Raw genomic sequence first — 21,309 nt, 5'->3', positions numbered from 1 at the left:
AGGCTTCCTTCTCGATTTTGTCTGGATAATCTGTCCATTGTTGAAAGTGGGGTATTTTCACAGTAACTATTATTGTCTTGTTGTCTGTTTCTCCCATCAGATCTATATGCATGTTGGGTGCATACAGACTTATGATTTTTACACCCTCTTGACGAGTTGACCGCTTTATCATCATATACTGAATTCTGTCTCATTGCACTTTCTGACTTAAAGCCTGTTTTGTCTAATAGAAGTAGAGCTACCCCTGCTCTCCTTTGGCTTCCATGTGCATGGAATATCTTTTTCCATCCCTTTACTTTGAGCCTGTGTGTGCTCTTAAAATGGAAGTGAGTTTAACACAGCAGAAAGCTGGGTCTTTCTTTTCCTCTTATGATTCTGCGGTTCTGTTGTTACTGAAGATAGAAACTGAAGGACCAGGGCCAGCTTGGTGCCTGGCACTGGCACGATAAAGCATCACGGAGAACTCAGAGGAGGAGCAGAAGCTGGAAATGCCTCGCCGACTCTCTCACTTAGAAATTGGTTTGTCTGAGACCACATGTGAGTCAGAGGCGGAGCTGGAACACACGTCTTCTGATCCTGGCACTGTGTCCTTTCCAAATACCATGCTGTTCATTTTAGCTCTACCATCAATATTTAAAAAGAAACTCATTTGAAACTGAAAGTTCTGTTCTAATGCAAAGTCCCAAAATCAAGGAAAACCCTCGATCCAGAGTTACAACATGAAAAGAGTAACATCAGCTCAGCAGCTCCACACAGTAACTACTTCATCAAGTAAAAAGGGTCATGAGAGATACACGGGCCTGTGCAGAGGTGGGGTTTTTTCCCCAGCTTTATTGAGATATCATTCACAAACCATAAACTTGCCCCTTTTTATACAGCTTAGTGTTATTTAGTGTATTCAGAGTTGTGCAACTGTCACCATTTCTGGAAATTTCCATCTCCCCTGAAGAAACCCTGTACCTATTAGCAAGCCCCACCTTTCCCCCCATTCTTCAACTCCATGCCCCTGCCAGCCCCTCTGGAACCACTGGGTTATTTTCCGTTTCTGTGGGTTTGTCGATTCTGGACATTTCCTACAAATGGAATCATACGGCACGTGGTCTTTCATGACGGCTTCTTTCACTTAGTACCTTCATCCATGCTGGAGCACGACTAAGCGCTGCACTCCTTTCACGGCTGAATGCTACCCCTTTGTACGGAGGGACCACATTTTCTATTATCTGTTCACCAGCAAATGGGACATCTTCATCCTTTGTCTATTATGAATAATGCTGCTATGAATATTTGTGTCCAGGTTCTTTTATGGACATGTTTTCAATTCTCATTGGTAAATACTGGGAACTGGAACTGCTGGGTCATGGTAACTCTTAACCTTTTGAGGACAGTCAGACCGTTTCCCAAAGCAGCTGGGCCATTTTACATTCCTACCAGCAACGTATGATGGCTCCAATTCTCTACACCCTTGCCGACATTTGTTACTATCCATCCTTTTGATTACAGCCATCCTAGTGGGTTCTGGCAGCATGTTTATAACAGACAACAGCAGTTAATATACTCTGGGCAAGCATATTCTCTGACCAACCATAGGACCCAATCACCATGGGAGGCAGAACGAGGATAATACTGACCACACTCCCTGTCTACTGCCTGCATAGGTAAGGACACTGGTTCTCAAAATGTGGTTCCCACACCGGCAGCACTGACTGCAGGGAAGCAGTGAGAAATGCGGACTCCACCCAGACACTGAGTCCGAGACTGCGGGCCGGGGCCAGCTCACTGTAATTCCAAGGACCACCAGGCCTGTGCACCGCCTTTCGGCCCTCAATGCCAGCTTTAACCCCCTTATTGGTAATGATGAATATGCACCAAATCCTTCCTCCCCTGCAAACAAGGATAACAAGGACCAAGAAAAGCTCTCTGAAGGATTCAATCATGCGACTCAAGTGGAAGGTCTTCAACGCCTTCTAGTAATGAATGAGTGACAGACACTGTTGGCGTAAAATGTTCACGATAATTAATGTTGAGCACAGAATAAATATCCAGCTGGAAGGTAAAGGGGAATTTCACAAGCACCATCCAAGGCAGTAGTAACACAAATGGGATTTCCGTCATACGTGATATTTTCAACGTTCCTTATCCACTCAAGGTTTCAGAGAGCATGCGTGCTAGCTCGCTGGGATGTGGATGACACAGGTGTGTCCCTGAGCAGTCACCTGAAACACAGTGGCGTCTCCCCGGTACCGTGAAGCACACTGCAGATACTCACCTGAATATCTTCCCCACACTGCCACTTAGAAGCCTCTCCAGCACGTTTCTCATGAGCCTACAGGTTAGGCTGTTAGGACGCCTCTGTGTAGCTCCATACTTGTTACTTCCTTCAGATACTCATCAGACTCACGGCTTCTCTCCGCCTTTGCTTGCAGTCAGGCTCACGGCAAGGCCGTGTGCTCCTGCTTAGCAACTCCCGCCAGGCAGTCAGGAGAAGAATAATCTGGGGCAGAACCGCTAACACCTTCCATCAGCGCAAAACCAGTGCAACTCTTCCAGCTGTTCCCTGACTCCCATCCGTCAGCGGCCACACTGGCTTTCACAGCATCTCTCTTGTCTGAGATGTTGCGGTATCTCTGAGTAGATTCAGAACCTTCTGGTAAGTGTCCAGGACGGCCTGAGCGGTGGGTCTCTCTGCAGGCACCTGGCTCTTACACGCCTTGTGAATGTCAAACAAGTGGAATCGGACCATGTCGCTCCCTTCCACGTGCCCCAGAAGGAAACTGGAGACGTCAGGAATCTTCCAGATGTCACTCTTCTCGTCATACGCGGGCATGAGGTCATCCTGGAAGGGCACGTCCTCTCCGAAGGGCCACAGCTGCTCTGGGGCCACGAAGTCCCCACGGAGCTCCCGGTGGCCACACTTCACCAGGGCCCCGGAGCTGCGGTTCACCAGGGGCAGGGCGTCCAGGTCGTTGAGCACAATGCTGAAGTTGGCGGTCAGCAGGTACTGGGACAGGGTCTTGGGTAGGTCGCTGGAGTCGCACATGACCAGTGTGCCCAGGGGGCTGCGGTGCAGGAAGTTGAGGATGGCCACGTAGCCCAGGGCCAGCTGCAGCCTGTGCTGCCACGTATTCAGGCTGCGGTACTTGGCGAGGTTCAGCGTCGCCTCCAGGTTGCCCAGGGAGCCCAACGGGTGGTACTCGGTGAGGATGGTGTCATCATCCTCACAGTAGCCCACGAGCGTGACCACGTGCTCGCTCTGCAGCGCCTGCAGCATCCGCAGCCCGCGCAGGAAGTCGTCTCTCACCTCCGGCCTGGTGAGCCGCGACAGGGCCACCTTGCGTTCTTTCCACTCGGACAGAAACACCTGGAACAAAGCCACAGAAAACGTCAACCCGGAATCCTCGGCGGCTGGTAAGCCTCGAAGCAGATGCCTTGAGGTGCTGGCTGCGGTGCAGAGGACGCACAGAGCCAAGCGTGGGCTGTTCTGCAGACTCACTTGGGAGCCAGACCAGATGCTGGGTGAAGGCTGGGCCCGCAGGCGGCGGGGCAGCTGGCCTGGGAGTGGGTCTGTGGGATGACGGGCTTGCAAAGCAGATGTGGAAAAGGGGGTTCATTCCCCGGAGAGGGGGCTGCACGTGCAAAGACTGGGAGGGAGAAGGCTAAGGACGGGGAGAGTAGAAAGCTGGAGAACCCCAAGTAGGGAGTGAGTCCAGCCAGCCCATCGCACACACCGGCACTGCCACTCGCTTTAAAAGGTGCAGAGTAAACCACAAATAGGCACGGCTGTACGTAGGGAACACACTTTAACATGGCCATGGTTTTCCGTGACTTTGGCTGCAACAGCAGGAGCTGAAATGACGCACACCTAGGCCAGCCGTCCTGACACCGCCAGCCAGCGAGCAGCTGCCCCGCACGGCTGTGCACTCACACGTCTATCACGCGGAAAGAAGTAAGAACTGCTGACCCGCTGCTCGAGTCCCCAAAGGGAAGGCAGGGGTTGGAGAGGAGAAAACAGGCTCCAGGTCAGGACCCGGCTGCCCGGGCCATGCTGGACCCCGTGGGCTGTGCCCCTCTGGCTTCCATGTCTTCACAGTTAAAATGAAGGTTATGGAAGCAACTTGGGGTGTAATTTTCAAGAGACTTTGGCACTTAAATCTAAGGCAATAACCTGAAATATATAAAAAGCTCCAGAAATAAAAATCTGGCATTATTTATAAAAGCCTAACTGGAACCTGTCCACCCATCAACAACTGGGAAGCGGTCCAGTTATGCAGGGCCACTCAGGGAAGGTTATGGGTGCAGCCAAATGCAGGTGCTATCTGATGGGGTTTTCACAGGTACAAGCAATGCTACAGATGAAAAGGACACACAGTGTTTTTATATTATTGTTCTAACTGCATAAAACATAATTACATAGAAATCTCAGGATGTCTTCTGTTCTCTTTACATGATTCCCGCCCCCGCCCCCCCCCCCCCCCGCTTTATACCTTTTAGTATAACAAGAAAGAATATATACTAATCTTAATATTTTAAAACATTTTTTTAAGAAACTAAAAAAATACATCAAATGGAGGAGGTAGGCTGGAAGACTATGAAAATTTACTGTGGGCCTGAGAAGGAAGGTTCATTGACAGAAAAACCCACAAAACTGTCGCTGTTGATCATTTATTCAAACAGTTGTCTTTCAAGACATTCTCCAAAACCCAAATCTGAGAAATTTCACTATAGATAATTTCTACTAAGAAGTCAAGTTGCCCTTGCTGCTGGAATCATTGTACATTTTGTGAGTACATTTCTTAAATTTTAATATGGAACACATTTTATTCTCTTCACAGAGCTATACAAGCACTGAATTTGATCTCTGACTCCAATAAAAAATCCTGTCTCTGTTGAGATCCATCACTCCCTTGGGCTCCCCTTCCCCTCACTGGCACTAGCTTTTTTTTCATATAAAATGGGGATCACTAAAGAGAAGCTGCTATGGTTTTTTTATACATTTATTCCACAAGAAATGAGGGAGAGCTTCAGCCACAGGCCTCATGACTTCCCCTCGAACCTTGCTTACGTCTCATTCACTTTTATGCCTCAGATAAATGAAAAGATTAAATACTACTGATGTTTATTATCAAATATTATTAGTCTTTGGGATCTCTCACACATATCTGAAACCTCCAATATTGCATATTTGCAAGTCAGGGGTTAAGAATCATTTCTCAGCAATCTACCTTTTTAAAAAATATTATACAAATAATCATGAATACTCTTCTTGATAAAAGTTCAAATACATAGGGAGTAGAACTCTTTCCTCTGAATTTAATCCCCAGCCCAAAGGAAACTAGTTAACTGTTTGACTAATAATGTTCCAGACATTTTTCTATGCTTTTACACGTATTAACACCCATTTATAAAACAGCATTTGAGTTATATAAAATGGGACTATTATATATATATATATGTATATATATATGTCTCTCTCCAGGTCATTCTTTTTAAAGCTTCATAACATTTCATAGTATGGGTGCACAACCTATACTGGTGTATGTTAGGTAAGATTTTACAGAAGATCTTTGCTTTTTTTTAAAACTGAAGTATAATAAAAATTCATTAAATTTGGGACAGATGCTGTCAGAGTGGCTTAGGTTCACTTTTCTACACAGCTCTGTAATTTTACATGGGGCATTTAATATGACCTCATGTGATCTATTTTTAAAGAGTTGATGTATATCTAAATTATTTCCCACTTATTTCCTATTAACAACAGTGCTACAGTGAATAGCCTTATATTCACATCTCTGTGCACATGTGCAGATGTTTTAAGTTAGGGAAGCAGACGGATCACTGAATGAACACTATGTACCATCGGACCCTTCAGAGTCTGGACCAACATGCGCTTTCACCAATCGTGTATGAATCTTACATTCTAGCCTCAACCACACTGCTGCTGCTGCTGCTAAGCCGCTTCAGTCATGCCTGACTCTCTGCGACCCTATAGACAGCAGCCCACCAAGCTCCTCTGTCCCTGGGATTCTCCAGGCAAGAACAGTGGAGTGGGTTGCCATTTCCTTCACCAATGCACGCACGCATGCTAAGTCACTTCAGTCGTGTCCAACTCTGTGCGACCCTATGGACAACAGCCTGCCAGGCTCCTCTGTCCACAGGATTCTCCAGGCAAGAATACTGGAGGGAGTTGCCATTTCCTTCAGCCTTATTAAGTGTTACCAATCCACTGAATGAAAAACCTTTCCCTGTTTTCATCTGTATTCTCCTGACTACTAATTCATCCCTGGGCATTTCTGTGTGTCTTCTGTGGAAAGTCTGTTCACTATCCTTCATACTATCTCCTCTAGGATTGTTTGCTTCGTGCTTATTAATTTCTAGGAGCTCTTTATATATTATTCATGTGATCCTTATTATAAATGTAAAGACAAATTTTAGAAAATAGTATACGTGGTCCCTTGTAGTACGAAGTCTAATCTGTCTTCATTCAACAAGTTACTTATGTCAATTTAAAAAACTGAAGTAAATCCCTGGCCATGTGAAATTTACATTCTAGTGCAGGAGGCAGACGATAAGAGAAAATAAACAGAAAGTGTGTAAAGTCCACTGGAAGGTAAAATATGCTTTGGAGAATAATTAAGCAGGGAAGGGGGAGAATTTACAACTTTTATTAGGGGAAGCTCTCGCTGGGGTGATGCTCAAACAGGAAGCTGACGGAGATGGAGGAAGGAGCCAAGGGGCTTCTGCGGACCACATCCCAGGCAGGGAGGACAGCGGGGCAATGGCCTCTGGAGATGCATCCACAGCCTGCAGTGGCAGAGCAGAGGGGGGTCAGGGGGTGGGCAGTGGAGGCTGGGAGAGGCCTTCAGTCACTGAAAGGGCTGGAGAAGGACACAATGCCCTGCACTGAGGAGCCAGAGCAGAGGACGGACACCACTGCACGTGGCCACACACACGGCACTCCAACTGCAGCGAGAGCAGCCGAAGCAGGCCAGGGCGGAGGCAGAGAGCCCCATCTGGAGGATATGGAGACAGGCAGGCGCCAGGCACGGAGCCCCGGCTCAGGAGGGGACAAGGCAGAAGCCTCGGAAAGGCCAACTCCTAGCTCTCTCCCATGTGAGAGACACTGCACCCTGCTGAGTGGCTGAGCATGGACATGGACAAAGGGGCATGACAGGGGTGCCTCCTGGGGTGGGGAAGAGATCAACTCTGGGATTAACACACATGTGCCACTAAATATAAAAGGGATAACCAACAAGACTCTACTGTAGAGCTCAGTATTCTGTAAAAAGCTATATGGGAAAAGAATCTGAAGGACAGGTGAGTAACTGATTTCACTGTGCTGTACAACTGAAATTAACACCATACTGTAAATCAGTAATACCCCAATATAAAATTAAAGTTGAACTTAAAAGAAAACGGAGGCCTCCTGGCTGTGGTGTGAGTAGCTGGGTGATGGGGAGAGGGAGGAGACTGAGGGGATGGTCTGCGACACACCTAGTGTGAGAAGTCTTTCAACAGCCAAGATGTGGGGGAGGCAGGGGATAAAGGTAGGGACGGGGCCGGATGAGGCCACCCAGGCATCGGCACAGAGGAGAAGAGAGGTCCTGGATGAGGCGGTGGCCGAAGGGTGGACACTGCTTTTTCACCCATCTGCGCTCCAGCCAGCCTTCCACATGGAAAACATCACCTCCAGCCCTTTCTGGGGTTACACAAAGCCAGAAGGCGACAGAGGAGGAGAAAGAATCGAAGAGGTTCTTCTGACGGGCACCAACCCGGACGCTCTGCCTCTGTAGAGGACCTTTCCACACCGCTCATGGGGTCCTCAAGGCAAGAACACCCAAGGGGCTTGCCATTCCTTTCTCCAGCGGACCACGGTTTGTCAGACGTCTCTACCATGACAGTCCGTCTTGGGCGGCCCCACACGGCATGGCTCATAGCGTCTCTGGGTTAGAGGCGGCTGTGGTCCGTGTGATCAGTTTAATTAGTGTTCTGTGATTGCAGTTTTCAGCCTGTCTGCCCTCTGATGGAGAAGGATAAGAGGCTTATGGAAGCTTCCTGATGGGAGAGACTGACTGTGGGGGAAACTGGGATCACAGATAAAGCAAGAAAGTTCCAGATAAATATCTACTTCTGCTTTATTGACTATGGCAAAGCCTTTGACTGTGTGGATCACAACAAACTGTGGAAAATTCTTCAAAAGAAGGGAATACCAGACCACTTTACCTGCTTCCTGAGAAATCCGTATGCAGGTCAAGAAGCAACGGTTAGAACTGGACATGGAACAATGGACTGGTTCCAAACTGGGAAAGCAGCACATCAAGGCTGTACATTGTCACCCTGCTTATTTAACTTATATGCAGAGTACATCATGCGAAATGTGAGGCTGGATGAAGCACAAGCTGGAATCAGGATTGCGGGAGAAATATCAATAACCTGAGACATGCAGATGACACCACCCTTATGGCAGAAAGCAAAGAAGAACTAAAAAGCCTCTTGATGAAAGTAAAAGAAGAGAGTGAAAAAGTTGGCTTAAAACTCAACATTCAGAAAACTAAGATCATGGCATCCAGTCCCATCACTTCATGGCAAATAGATGGGGAAACAGAGGAAACAGTGGCTGACTTTATTTTTTTGGGCTCCAAAATCACTGCAGATAGTGACTGCAGCCAAGAAATTAAAAGACGCTTGCTCCTTGGAAGAAAAGCTTTGACAAAACTAGACAGCATATTAAAAAGCAGAGACATTACTTTGCCGACAAAGGTCTATCTAATCAAAGCTATGGTTTTTCCCACAGTCATGTACGGTTATGGACCATCAAGAAAGAGGAGCGCCAAAGAACTGATGTTTTTGAACTGTGGTGTTGGAGAAGACTCTTGAGAGTCCCGTGGACAGCAAGGAGATCCAACCAGTCCATCCTAAAGGAAATCAGTCCTGCATATTCATTAAAAGAACTGATGCTAAAGCTGAAACTCCAATACTTTGGCCACCTGATGCAAAGAACTGACTCATTAAAAAAGACCCTGATGCTGGGAAAGATTGAAGGCGGGAGGAGAAGGGGACAACAGAGGATGAGATGGTTGGATGGTATCACCAACTTGATGGACACGAGTTTGAGCAAACTCTGGGAGTTGGTGATGGACAAAGGATTCACCTCTGACTCCTTCCTTGCATCCTGCCTCTGCTCCCCAGACAGCCAGGCACAGCCTCAGCTCGTCCCTGGGTTTCCTGCTGGACCCTTGTCCCCAGATACCCACTATCACCTTGACCCTCTGGGATGAGAAGCCCACGGCTCTCTTCCTTGCCCCAAGGGCAAGTTTCAGCCAAAGAAACAAAATCTCAGCCTTTTGGTCACCCTTCATTTTAATGAACAAGCCACATCCTTAACTGACTTCTAGAGTCATCCTGCCTCAGTTAACACGGGCACAACCGCTGCTGACAGACAGCCCATGAGACGGGGCTCTGGAGGCTTCTAATGAGAACTGAATTGGCCCCTTTGGTTTCTCTTTTTAAAGTATAAAAAATTTTCTTAATCAATGTAATAGCATGCTGATATACATCACAGCAATATCTTTTTCCATCTGTCTCCTAGAATAATGGAAACAAAACAGAAATAAACAAATGGGACCTACTTAAACTCAAAAACTTTTGAATGGCAAAAGAAACAATAAACAAAAGGAAAAGACAACCCACAGACTGGGAGAAAATATTTGCAAATGATGTGACCCACGAGGGATTAGTCTCCAAAATTTATAAACAGCTTGCTCGCATGACTGCTTAACGGCATCAAAACAAACCACCCGGTCCTCCTGGTGAATCAGTGGTAAAGAATCCATCTGTCAGAGCAGGGGACATGGGTTCGATCCCTGGTCTGGGTAGATTCCACAAGCCTCGGAGCAACTAAGCCCGCTGCGCCACAACTGTTGAGCCTGTGCTCTAGAGCCGGCGTGCCCAGACCTCTGCTCTGCAACAAGAGAAGCCACTACAAGAAGGCCATGCACCCCAACCAGAGCTGGCCCCCTCACCGGAACAAGAGAAAGCCCAGGCCCTGCAATGGAGACCCAGTGCAGCCCCTCAAAATAAACAAAATGAATTTAAAAAAAAGACATAGATAATAAACACATAAAACGGATAACAAGGACCTCCTGTCCAGCACAGGGAACTCTGCTCAGTGCTATGCGGCAGCCCGGATGGGAGGGGAGTTGGGGGAGAATGGATACATGCATATGTGCAGCTGAGTCCCTTTGGCGTTCATCTGAAACTATCACAACGCTGTTAACTGTCTATACTCCAAGGTAAAATAAAAAGTTTTTAAAAAACAGCACTGTACAGTTGGAAAAATAAGAACCAGAAAAATTTGCCTCCTTCAGCATTGCACGATTTCTATCATTTTTATATTTTTTACGTATGTAATCTTGCAGATAGGAACAGCCTCTGGCACAGCTTTCCATTTTGCTTTTCTCCTTAGGGCAGCACTCTCAGGCTGTGACACAGGCTTCCTAACGACCCCTGCTGACCGCGGAACACCCTACAATGGGTGGGCCGCCCTTTACCAGGGTGGCGTCCCTGCAGTGAGGTTTCTGGGGTGACGCCGGCCCTCCCCCGGGCCGCCCGCCCCCTCGATGGCGAGCGGGACTCACCGTCTTCACGGCTCCCTCCCCGACGCGCTTCAGAGGCCTCACTTCCGCCCTCAGCTGCTCGCAGGACAGCCACGGGGAGCAGGTGGCCGCCTGCCCCATGCTGAAGTGGCCGGGCGGGCAGCGGCCGGGGTGCGCCGTGGGGCTGCGGGGCGCGGTGACGAGCCGGTCGAGGCAGAGGTAGAGGAGGACGTTCATGAGCGCCATGGACAGCAGCAGCCCCACGGCCGGGGGCAGCTCCCTGGGCGCAGGCCCCTTCCTGCCCTCCGGGGGCCTCGTCTCCATGGCACTGCGCTCCGCCGGCCCCTCAGACGGAGACATGAGGCGTGGTCACAGCCCGGGCAGACTCAGGAAGGACGAGGGGCCCGGGGCCGCCGCGGGCCACGTGCCCGATGCCGGCTCCTCCCGGAGCCCCGACTTTCGACTGCAGGGCCGAGCAGAAGGCAGTCTTGGGCCTGTCCGGCCGTGTCTCTGTCTCCCCCACGGCCACCTGCAGTGAGGAAAGGCAAGCACCGCCCAGCTAGCAATGCTAAGAGGAAAGCAAAGCGCGGCTCTGGAGACGGCAAGGGAGAGAGAAGCTGGGCTGGGGGCCGTCCGGGATGCTGAGGGGCTGGGGTGCTCCTTGGGAGGTGCTCAGAAGCCCCCTGATGCTTTTAAGAAGCAAAGGTGTGAAAGGGTGCCCCAGGGGGTTGGTGCGGGGGGGGGGGGGGGCGGTGGTGGGAGAGGCTGGGTGGGGGCCTGGGCCGGAATCCAGGATGAGCGCTGATGAGAAGGCAGGTGGCCTGACAGGGGTGAGGTGGGGGCGCAGGTGACTCTCAGCGGCCCGGGAGCAGGTGCCGGGCCGGTGCGAGGCAGGGGCTGCTGCCTGGCCACAGGGGGCTGGGAGGAACCTGGATGTCAGGCCCTCCAGGAGCCCGGGGTGGACACTGGTTGCCACCCACAGGGAGCGGCCAGAGCAGAGGGCACGGGCTTAGCTGCAGCACCGGGCACGTGAGACACAGTGCCTGACGGACCCTGTGTCTTGGGGCCGAGGACACGGTGACGCAAAGACTTACCTGCCAGGAGGGCCTTCCTTCTCGCTCAGGTTTCTGGCCAGACTCCTGGATCGGTCAAGGCTCCAGCTGGCCCCGCGTGCTGGTTTCAAAGCACTCTTCCTCTAAGTACCAAAGAGGAAGTCTGTTGAATAAGACTTGTGACTCTGCACACAGACAAATGGCCACAGTCCGAGCAGCTCCCTTTCCCAGGCCCTCCCGGCTAGGGGTCTCCCAGGCTCCCGATCTCCAGGTCGGTGCAGGGGGGCTGGGAGCCCAGGCCTCCCCGCCAGCCCCCCTTCGCTCCCGGCCACCCCCATGACCCCTATCACTCCCTCCTGGAACCCACTCCTCCCACACGTCTTAGGCAGCCTGTACGTGCCCTGCTGCGGGCACTGCCAAGCGCCAGGCCATCCTCTTTGAATGACGCCTGCCTTCTCACTGCAAACTGTTCTCTGCAAGCACAGACAAACAGAAAGTCTGCAGCCCCAGGACCTGGCGGGGAGCTTGATGCCTCCGCTCTCGTCTGGAGCAGCTAAGTCGCTCTGCCTGGAGAAGCCACTTCTGTCTCTGACCCAGAGTTGAGCACAGGGAATACAGCCATTATTTTGTAGTAACTTTTAAGTGGAACATAAGCTTTAAAAATACTGAGTCACCATGTTGTACGCTTGAAACTAACAAAATAGTGTAAATCACCTATAATTCCATTAAAAACCTAGGCTGAGATGTAATTCACACACTGTAAATTTGAGGTTATCACCTCACACCTGTCAGAATGGCCATCAGCAGAAGAGACAAGAGATAACAAATGCTGGTGAGGAAGTGAAGAAAAAGGAGCACTCTGACACTGTTGTGGGAACGTACACTGGTGCAGCTGCTACGGAAAGCCATGTGAAAGTGCCTCAAAACACTAAAATTAGAACCATCATATGACCCAGCAATCTCACTCCTGGGTGCATATCCAAAAAAAACCCAAAAAACCCCTACTAATTTGAAAAGATACATGCACCCCTATGTCCATAGGATCATTATTCACAAGAGTCAAGACATGGAAGGAACAGTGTCTGTCAACAGAGAACGAATGAAGATGCTGTATGTATTTATGTATATACACACATATATATATATATAAAATCTTAACATGAAAAGATATAAAAAATACTTCCCAAACTCAACCCCCCCCCCCCCAAATCCGCTCTTTTCAGTGCTCGTGATCTCAGAGGTGCCAGCTGTAATCTCCCAGTGACCAGGCTGCAGGGGTTAGCAGTGACAGCGCTTCTGCTGAGCAGGGACTGTCAGAGGGGAGGGACTCGTCTCAGCCACACCACCCTGGACATGCCAGACCGCATCTCCCCTCCGAAGCTAAGCGGGGTCAGACCAGGTTAGTAGGTGGATGGGAGAAGGGAGGACTCTTCCACGGGTCAGTGTACTTTGCCCTTATCAGAAGAGAACGCGGGGCTTTTATCATCTCTGCCGTCACTGCGAGGAGCTCAGGGACCCCCTCCTCTCTGGGACCAGGTGGGGTGCTCACCCATGGCCCAAGTCCTGCCAGCAGCACCCAGTGACGGCCTGGGCGCTGTCTGCTCACCGTCCTCGAGATCCCGGGCCCGCATCTTTCTCTCCAGCGCCCTCCCTCCAGGCGTCTCCTAGGACTCTGGTGGACGCGGCAACAACGTTCACCACTCCGGCCTCACAATCTCCAGAGTGTCTTCCCCCAGTGCCTGATTCTTAGAAGCTGACCTGCAAGAAACAGGCAAAACTCCTGCCGTCTCTCCTCTGTGGCATTTAAAGTGGCCAAGAGTGTCTCGACTTAGACCTGAGGTCAGAAGAACTTTTTCCCATAATGGGCCAGACAGTAAAAGTTCAGCTTTAGGGGCCAGAGCGGTAATCGAGAGGCCACAGCGGTAATCGAGGGGCCACAGCGGTAATCGAGGGGCCACAGCACTGGGACGTGCGGGGCGTGCAGCGGCCGTGCAGAGCAACCAGGGGACGGTCACGGTCCCTCCATCCGGCCGCCAGAAGCAGCCAGGCTCTCCTGCACCAGTGGGGCGAGCATGGCTCTGCTCCAGCAAAACTCTGCTCACAGGCACTGGGATTTGAGCCTCACGTCATGAAAGACTGTTCCTTTGTTTCTTTCCCCCAGTATTTAAAAACGTGAAAGGGATCCTTAGCTCACGGGCCACCCGAGAATGGGTGGCGGGAGGAGCGGCTGGCCGGCCCGCCTTGGGGGATGGCATCCCTCGGGCGATGTCGCAGGCCCCTCTTCCATTCTACGCCTTCCACGTGGTCTCATCCATGCACACGGCTCAGGCGGCCACGTACACGCCAATGGTTTCCAGCCTCTGCTGTGACCTAGCTCTTTCTCCTAAAGCATCACTCAGCCGGGGACCCCTCAAGGTCTGGGACGTCCACACCTGAATTCCCTCTCCTGTCGCCAGCATGCCTGCCACGCAGGGGTCCCCACTGTGAGGGGGACGCAACCGGGGAACTTGATGTCTCCATCCCCTAAGCACGACCGACCAGTCACCATGGACAGTCGCTTCTCCCCCTGAAAGCTCCCAAATCTGCTCGCTCTCCCCTTCCCTTGCTCCCCCACCCCAGTCTAAGCATCTCCTACCTGCGCTTCTGCGACTCTCCCACAGCCTCTACCACTGCTTTCTCTTTTCCAATCCATTCCCCACAGCAAACAGGATCTTTTTTCTTTCCTGAAATGTTGCAAGCACAGAAAAAGTGACAACGTAGACCACGAGCAGCTATCCAGCTCTGTCAGGTAACACTGCGTCCCCCTTTGTAAAGAAATAATGCCAACAGGGTTGAAGCCACGCACCCGTTGCAGTCCTGTTCTGCTCCCTCCCAAGAAGTAACCCCCATCCTCAAGTGGGTGGGTCAGCGGTTCTTAAACTGTGTTCCCTGCACCTGCAACAGCAGCAGGAGCATCTAGAACTTCTGAGAAACACAAGTTGTTGAGTCCTCACCCTGGACTTTCTGAATCAGAAACTCTGAGGTGGAGTCCAGACATTTGTGCTCACAAAGGTGATTCAGGCACCTGGTGAAGGTTCAGAGTTTCCACACATGCTTTTTATTTTCACCACATAGATGTGTGCTCCTAAGTAACAACCCAGAACACACAGATGTTTCCAAGCTTTACACAAGCGGTCCTGTCCTTGTAACCAGAGGGGCCTGGTTCCAGGACTCCCGTCAACACCAACGTCTGTGGGGGCTCAAGTCCCTCCTCTCAAATGGCAGAGTGTCCCCGCATCAGGGATGCGGAATTCATGGAGCGCTAAGAGTATATCCTTGTAAACTTGCTTCTTTTAAAAGCCCAGCTTTACATTTCTGAGGTTTTACCCAAGTGCATACATGAAACTCTAGTTCACTCTTGTGGACTGACTATACAACTGCTGGCGAAGCAGGTTTTGCACACACTTCCCATGCCCGTGTGGAAGACGTCCTCTCTGGTATACACAATGAAGCACAGATTTTGTCACTCTTGGCTTGAAAACATTTGACAGCCCTCTCTGCCCTCAGGGGTTTCCCAGGTGGCTCAGACAGTAAAGAACCTGCCTGCAATGCAGGAGACCTGGGTCGGGAAGATCCCCTGGAGAAGGGAATGGCAACCCACTCCAATATCCTTGCTGGAAAATTCCACGGACAAAGGAGGCTGGCGGCCTAGAGACCAGGGGGCTGCAAAGGGTCAGACATGAGTGAGCAACGAATCCTTTCACTCTCTCTGCCCTCAGGATACACTCGACTCTTGATACCTACCCCGCAAAAGAGCAGCCTCAGTGCCCCTCTCCAGACCCAGCCCTGCCCCGACACTGCCGCCCCCGGCTCTCCTCATCCCTGCAGGCCCCCTTGCAGGATGCCGGTTCCTTCCTCCTTGACTGTGAGGTCGAGGACCCCCTGCCTGCTGCGTGTACCCAGGTATCCCGGCGGCTGGCGGGAGGCAGGCGCTGGATCCCTTACTCCCCCTCCTCACGGGCTCAGGCGCCGCCTACCCCTTCTGCGTCACTCCTCCCGTGTTCGCGCTCGGCGCCCTGTCGCTCTCACTCACCAGCCGCTCCGCGGAGTGGAGCAGCCCCTCACCTCCCACCAATCCTACCCTGCACCGCCAGGGGTAGAGTCAGATCTTACAAGGTCTGAAGCTTACTTTGTTTTCTTTTGGAGGGACGTCGCTTTCTTCCCTGCCACTCAAGGCTGCCAACCTCAGGACACGCTCACATCTTCGAATCTGCGCTGGACTCTCATCATTACCCCTTTAACGTATTTCTTGTCCGCTTGACAGCCGTGCGCCTCAACAGCCTTTCAATGATCCCGAAGTCCCCTCAGGCACTTCTGAATCCCATCTCAGAAAGACACGCATCCCAAAGTTCAGCTACCATTTACAGTGTCAGTCTGACACGGATTCTGTGAACTAGATAGAACTGCTATTATTCCCATTTCACAGATAAGAAAAACTGAGGCAGAGTGAATTACCCAAGGTGACTAAAACTGTACACAGAGAAGTCAAGCTTTCTGGCCTCAAATTAACATTCTTCCTCTAAATCCTACAGCCTTAGACAATGGACTGAATTGAATACAGCTAGGTCACCGCAAGGATTAGGGGATCCACGCTGAGACCCTGAGACTGTCCATCCACTTATTAAAGAAGTCTTTTACTCACCCCATCACCTGATTTTTTTGTTTGTTTTAAACACATATTTCTGGAGTAGGCTGCCCAGAGTTAAGGGATAAGGTTGTACGGCTGAGGGAATGTTCTTGCCCAGAAAAGAGCAAACTGATACCGAAAGCGACTGCTTAGGCACTGCTTAAGACACACTGGATTTCTGACAATAATAAGAAAACACTGGTAACAGGAAAAGTGGAAACTACTGCTATACACTCACAGCTTAATATTTAAAAAAGAAAGAGACGGCAGTGGGAGGGAGAAGCGTGAAGAAAAAGAAAAGCGATGGAACAAAACTGGTTTCTGCCATCTATAGAATATCTTTCACAACCAGAGAAGAAACGAATTCGTGCTCCACAATACAACTCTGGTTGTACCCCACGTTGCCAACAAAGCACAGGTACATTAATTATTTTAAATATGCTGGATGCCTGCTTAGCCTTAAGGTTCTAAAGCAGACATCAAGGGTGGAGAAGACGAGACCACCGAAGAACACGGCTCAACCCTGTTTTTTAAAAGTGGGGGCAGCAGACGACTGCACCGGACCCAGAGCCGCCCCCGGAGGCAGGGGCAGCGCGGCGCCGACCACCTCCGCCGGAGGTGTCCGTCCCGGCGGAGTGTCCGTCGGCTCCAGTCCGGCTCCAGGCGCCGGGCAGTACGCGGACCAGCTGCCCTCGTTCTCGCCCGCAGCCCGTAGCCGCTCGCCGGCTGCACGCGCGGCTCCGGGTGCAGGCTGGCGCGGCGCCTCTGCCACCCTATCTGCGGTCCCCTCCCCCGGTCCGCCGCCGCCCCTACCTGCGGTCCCCTCCCCGGGCCAGGCACGAGGGCTCCCGCGCCTGCGTGGCCGGAAGCGCGCCCGCTAGGACCAGCGCCAGGCTGCCCCGCGGGCTCCGTCTCCCGCTACGCACGCGGAAACGCCAGAGGCCGGAACGCAAAGCAGGAGTCGGAGCGCACCCGGAACCAGCCCCCGCGCACTGGGCCTGCCCTTGTTCCGGCTGGTATTCTCAAGTGCGCGAGGGTGGTGATGAAGCTGCCGGCCGGTGATGCGAGGGCGGGGCGGGGCGGGAACAGTGAGGACCGGTACGCTCTAGACCCGCCCAGCGAAAAGCCTGGCTTCCAAAGGGTGGTCCTTTAACCTGGTACCAAAGCTTCACGGCTCCAGGGAACTTTCTAGAAGTGCAAATTCTGGCCTGCATCCCAGACCCAGGGCTGGAGCCCAGCGCTCTGGGCTTTACAGGCCTCCGAGAATGCCCATGCTGGGCGTGCTCATTTGTTAAAGTGTGGCTTCATCCTGGAAAAACCCTAGGTGAATGCAGAAAAATGCACCCAGCTGAGCCGTGCACAGGAATGCGCAGAACACACATGCGCACACACCTCAGCATCTCCCAGTGTCCTCAGTTCGTGTGTTAGGAGCCACACTTACCCACATCTGGGGTTACAACTTTGCAATGGATTTCAGAGAACTCTCCATCACTTCACAATAATTAATAAGCTGCAACCCTTACAATGCCCATGTCTAGAACTGAAAACTAATCAAACTCACCGGAAAGGTTCAATAGCAGAGTGCAGATGACAGAAAAATGTCGGTGGACCTGGACAGATATATAGAAATGAATAGATATATAGAAATATAAATGAGCTAAGGTGACCAATAGAGAGAAAAAAATCGAAAAAAAGAACAAAAGCCACCTGCTGGACAAGAACACTCTAACCTTCTTGCCATCGGAGTCCCACAGAAGATATTATTTGAAGGAATAATGGCTTAAAATATCCTAAGTTTGGTGAAAAACACAAATCTATGGAGTCAAGAAGCTGAGCAAACAGAATGAACCCAAAGATCTCCATTTCCAGACACACCAAAGTGAAATTACTAACACAAACTAAAGATTTTGCAAGCAGAGAAAGGACATGTACCTGAACCACCATTCTAAAGACACAAGGTGGCATGACATTTCTTAAGTGCTGAAAGATTTGTAAACGCAGAATTCCATACTCTGAAAAAATATCCTTCAGGAATGAAGATGAAATAAAGACATTCTCAACTGAAGGAAAACTAAAGAGAATTTGCAATCATTGGAACTAATCTGAAAGAATTGCTGAAAGAAACTTCTTCAGACAAAAGAGAAATTATACCAGAAGGAAACTTGGAACATCAGGACTGAAAGAAAAATAACAAAAATGGTATGTCTTTGGGTAAATGTAATAGACTACTCTTACTGAGTGAATCAAAATATGCTTGGTGGCTGAATGCAAAAAGTACAAAATTATCTGATGGGGTTTTTGATGCAACTATATGTAATATGGGCTTCCCAGGTGGCTCAGTGGTAATGAATCCACCTGCCAATGCTGGAGATGTAGGTTTGATCCCTGAGTTGGGAAGATACTCTGGAGAAGGAAGTGGCAACCCACTACAGTATTCTTGCCTGAAAAATTCCATAGACACAGGAGACTGGTGCACTACAGTCCATGGGGTCACAAAGAGTCAGACACAACTGAGCAAATGAGCATGCACGCACGCTCAGTCTCTCTCAAAAGTTGGGGTCCCCGAGGTCAGAGATAGTAGCATCTTTCTCGGTTTTCTAGGTCCAGATTTCCTTTAATGGGTGTCCAAGCTAGTGCTGTTTACCATATTTGAAGTTAAAAAACTTTGTTCACTCATTAATAAAGCAATAAACCCGTCACACGTTGACAAAAATAACATTTTATAAAACTTACGTTTTCCAAAAAACCAACCAACCAGGAAAATAGCGTTGCTTTACATTTTTGTGAATCTCTTTTGTCGGACTTAATAGAAGATACCCAGATTCTCCTATCTGGTGCTATATTCAGTCTGGTGCAATGTGATGTTTTGGGTTAAAGTACATGAAGAAAATTCACTCATACACACATACATAGTCGGAAAGGCAGTATTTCCATAGTCTTTTATGAAGCTGTATATATCTTTGATACTACACCAAAACTTGACAAGTGGTAGTTTCTCAAAGGTTAGTTGCAGTGTGGAAATCTGCAACCTTATCAATGTACCTTTTGTGTTGTTACAGCTTGTAATATGAATGGATTGTTTACGCATGTGCAGTATCAGAGATGGGTTATTGGAAAATGTGGGTTCTATCGAGCTGTATGGACCCACCAATTGTTGACACGTTTAACTATTCATTCTTGACTCAACAATGAATTAATTTATTAATATCACTTTGATTTCATCAGAAGGGTCTGTAGGTACTGGGAAGCTGTCAGGCTCACTGTGGTAGATTACAATTTTCCCTTGAAAGCACAAATTTTACGATTGGCAGCAAACGGTTGTTCAAGTACAAATGGTGTAGCAAGAAGAGTGGCCTGTTTGGGGCCACAAAAAATGTTTTTCTTCAAGAGAACCAAAAAATATACCTTAGGCATGCTTCCATTCAGTCACAGAAAATACCGAAGACAGGAGTATTGTGAATAAAGTCTGTAATTACTGATGCATCAAGTACATTGTTCAGTGAGTGCAGGCAGTGAAGAATACGATGACGACTCAGTGCCACCGCCTTGATGGAAGTTAAGGCGCCAGCAGTGCAGATGGCAATACAAAGTATTACTGAACAATGAATTCTGAGCTAGCAGGCCCCTTAGAGGCTAACATGTTAATTGTTAATCGTCCAATGTTTATTAACATGTTAACAGTCCAATGTTTCATTGGACTAACATGTTGTTAGTCCAGTGAAAAAAAATGTACCCCCAGGTCTCTGTATCCAGCTGCCCATGAGGAGATGGCCCTCGTGAGGATTATCAAAATAAGTCACTGTACATTTTAACCATGGAGTCTCCTCACTTGACTCTATATTCACTAAGCAACCTTTTGATAAATGAATTGCCATCTAGTTAAACATCAGGCAGGAAATGCCAGGTGGCTAGGCTGATGGAACTGCTTGGTCTGCCTGTTACGTTTCTCAAAGTGAACTGCCATTATGCTTTTTATTAACATCTCTTATGAGGCTGAGTCAGCAACCCTGAATCCAATCCGTCTGGGGACACTGATGTAGTTTCTGAGAACTTTTCTATACAACTTTTGTTCCTTATGGCACCTTTGACCAGCATTCTTGCCTGGGAAATCCCATGGACAGAGGAGCCTGGCTGGCTACAGTCCATGGGGTTGCAAAAAGCCAGACACAACTTACTGACTAAAGAACGACAACACTGTCTATATAGGGATGATGCTTTATGAAAATTTCAAATATATAATCAGGGACTTTCAGAGTCTAAACCCAAAAACTGACAATAATACCCACAGAGTATTATTTCCTCCAGCAATTATTAAAATACTGTTATTGGCATTTCCCTGGCAGTCCAATAGTTAGGACTTGGTACTTTCACTTCTGTGGCCAGGTGTAATCCTTGGTTGGGGAACTAATACCATACAAACTGACCCTTGGCCAAAAACAAAAAAATTATTTAAAAAAATATAGTTATCTTCTGAATTCTAAAGATGACTGTTCTTTTTGTTCTTTTGGTCATGCCTTGCAGCTGGTAGGATCTTAGTTCCCTAACCACGGACTGAACTCAGGCCCCATTGAGTGAAAGCACCAAGTCCTAACCACTGGACCACCAAGGAATTCCCTGTTCTACACTATATAATTTCTTTAGTTTTAGTTTGGTGCTTTCAACACTGATCAAATTATTCTTTATTGGTGAGGTGAGATTTAATTATGTGCAGCTACAGAGAACTAGCTTGTTCAACTTTCAGCTCCTTTCTAGCGTGTCTCCTGAACTGTGGCGACTGCCTTCCCCAGATTCCTTTGCAGTTACGGGTGCTGGATGCCCTTTAGGTTCTTTCCAATCAGAGGCACTAAAGGGAGCCTTCACGCTGGAGCTGCGTCCGTGGGAAGGGAAGCAGGTGAGCTGATGTGGAACGTAGCGGGGGGCGGACACGGAGCTGGCTCCCTCACCCAGCAGTTCCAGATCCCAGCACAGGTACAGCAATGTGACGGCCCAGCCCTGCAGGGGG

The 21,309-nt window shown here is 49.6% G+C and overlaps 1 protein-coding gene across 8 annotated transcripts; it reads right to left on the bottom strand.

Annotated features, from left to right (window-relative positions):
- Positions 1 to 808: 808 nt before the first annotated feature.
- On the bottom strand, positions 809 to 17,183 carry POMK (protein O-mannose kinase). Of its 8 annotated transcripts, XM_052661329.1 has the most exons (7): positions 17,121 to 17,171; positions 15,810 to 16,073; positions 14,277 to 14,364; positions 13,248 to 13,399; positions 11,684 to 11,784; positions 10,632 to 11,118; positions 809 to 3,358 (listed from the first exon to the last, which is right to left on the bottom strand). In XM_052661329.1, exons 6-7 carry the CDS (start codon positions 10,947 to 10,949, stop codon positions 2,588 to 2,590), a joined length of 1,089 nt encoding a protein of 362 aa, XP_052517289.1. In that variant the 5' UTR covers positions 10,950 to 11,118; positions 11,684 to 11,784; positions 13,248 to 13,399; positions 14,277 to 14,364; positions 15,810 to 16,073; positions 17,121 to 17,171; the 3' UTR covers positions 809 to 2,587. The 8 variants fall into 8 exon arrangements, with proteins under 8 accessions (XP_052517289.1, XP_052517294.1, XP_052517291.1 ...); XM_052661334.1 differs by lacking the exon at positions 13,248 to 13,399; XM_052661331.1 differs by lacking the exon at positions 14,277 to 14,364.
- Positions 17,184 to 21,309: the final 4,126 nt, after the last annotated feature.

This window comes from Budorcas taxicolor, chromosome 24 (assembly GCF_023091745.1).
Source record: "Budorcas taxicolor isolate Tak-1 chromosome 24, Takin1.1, whole genome shotgun sequence".
Taxonomy (NCBI): Eukaryota; Metazoa; Chordata; class Mammalia; order Artiodactyla; family Bovidae; genus Budorcas; species Budorcas taxicolor.
Note: the sequence above shows the minus strand (reverse complement) of the source record. Positions and strands in the feature narration are given on the sequence as shown.

Bases quoted from the DNA above. Each gene is read 5' to 3' on its own strand.
- POMK (XM_052661335.1), bottom strand. From the start codon at position 10,949: ATGTCTCCGTCTGAGGGGCCGGCGGAGCGCAGTGCCATGGAGACGAGG. The intron at 3,359-10,631 runs GTGAGTCCCGCT...GCTTTGTTCCAG, and splicing joins GGGAGGGAGCCGTGAAGACG to GTGTTTCTGTCCGAGTGGAA.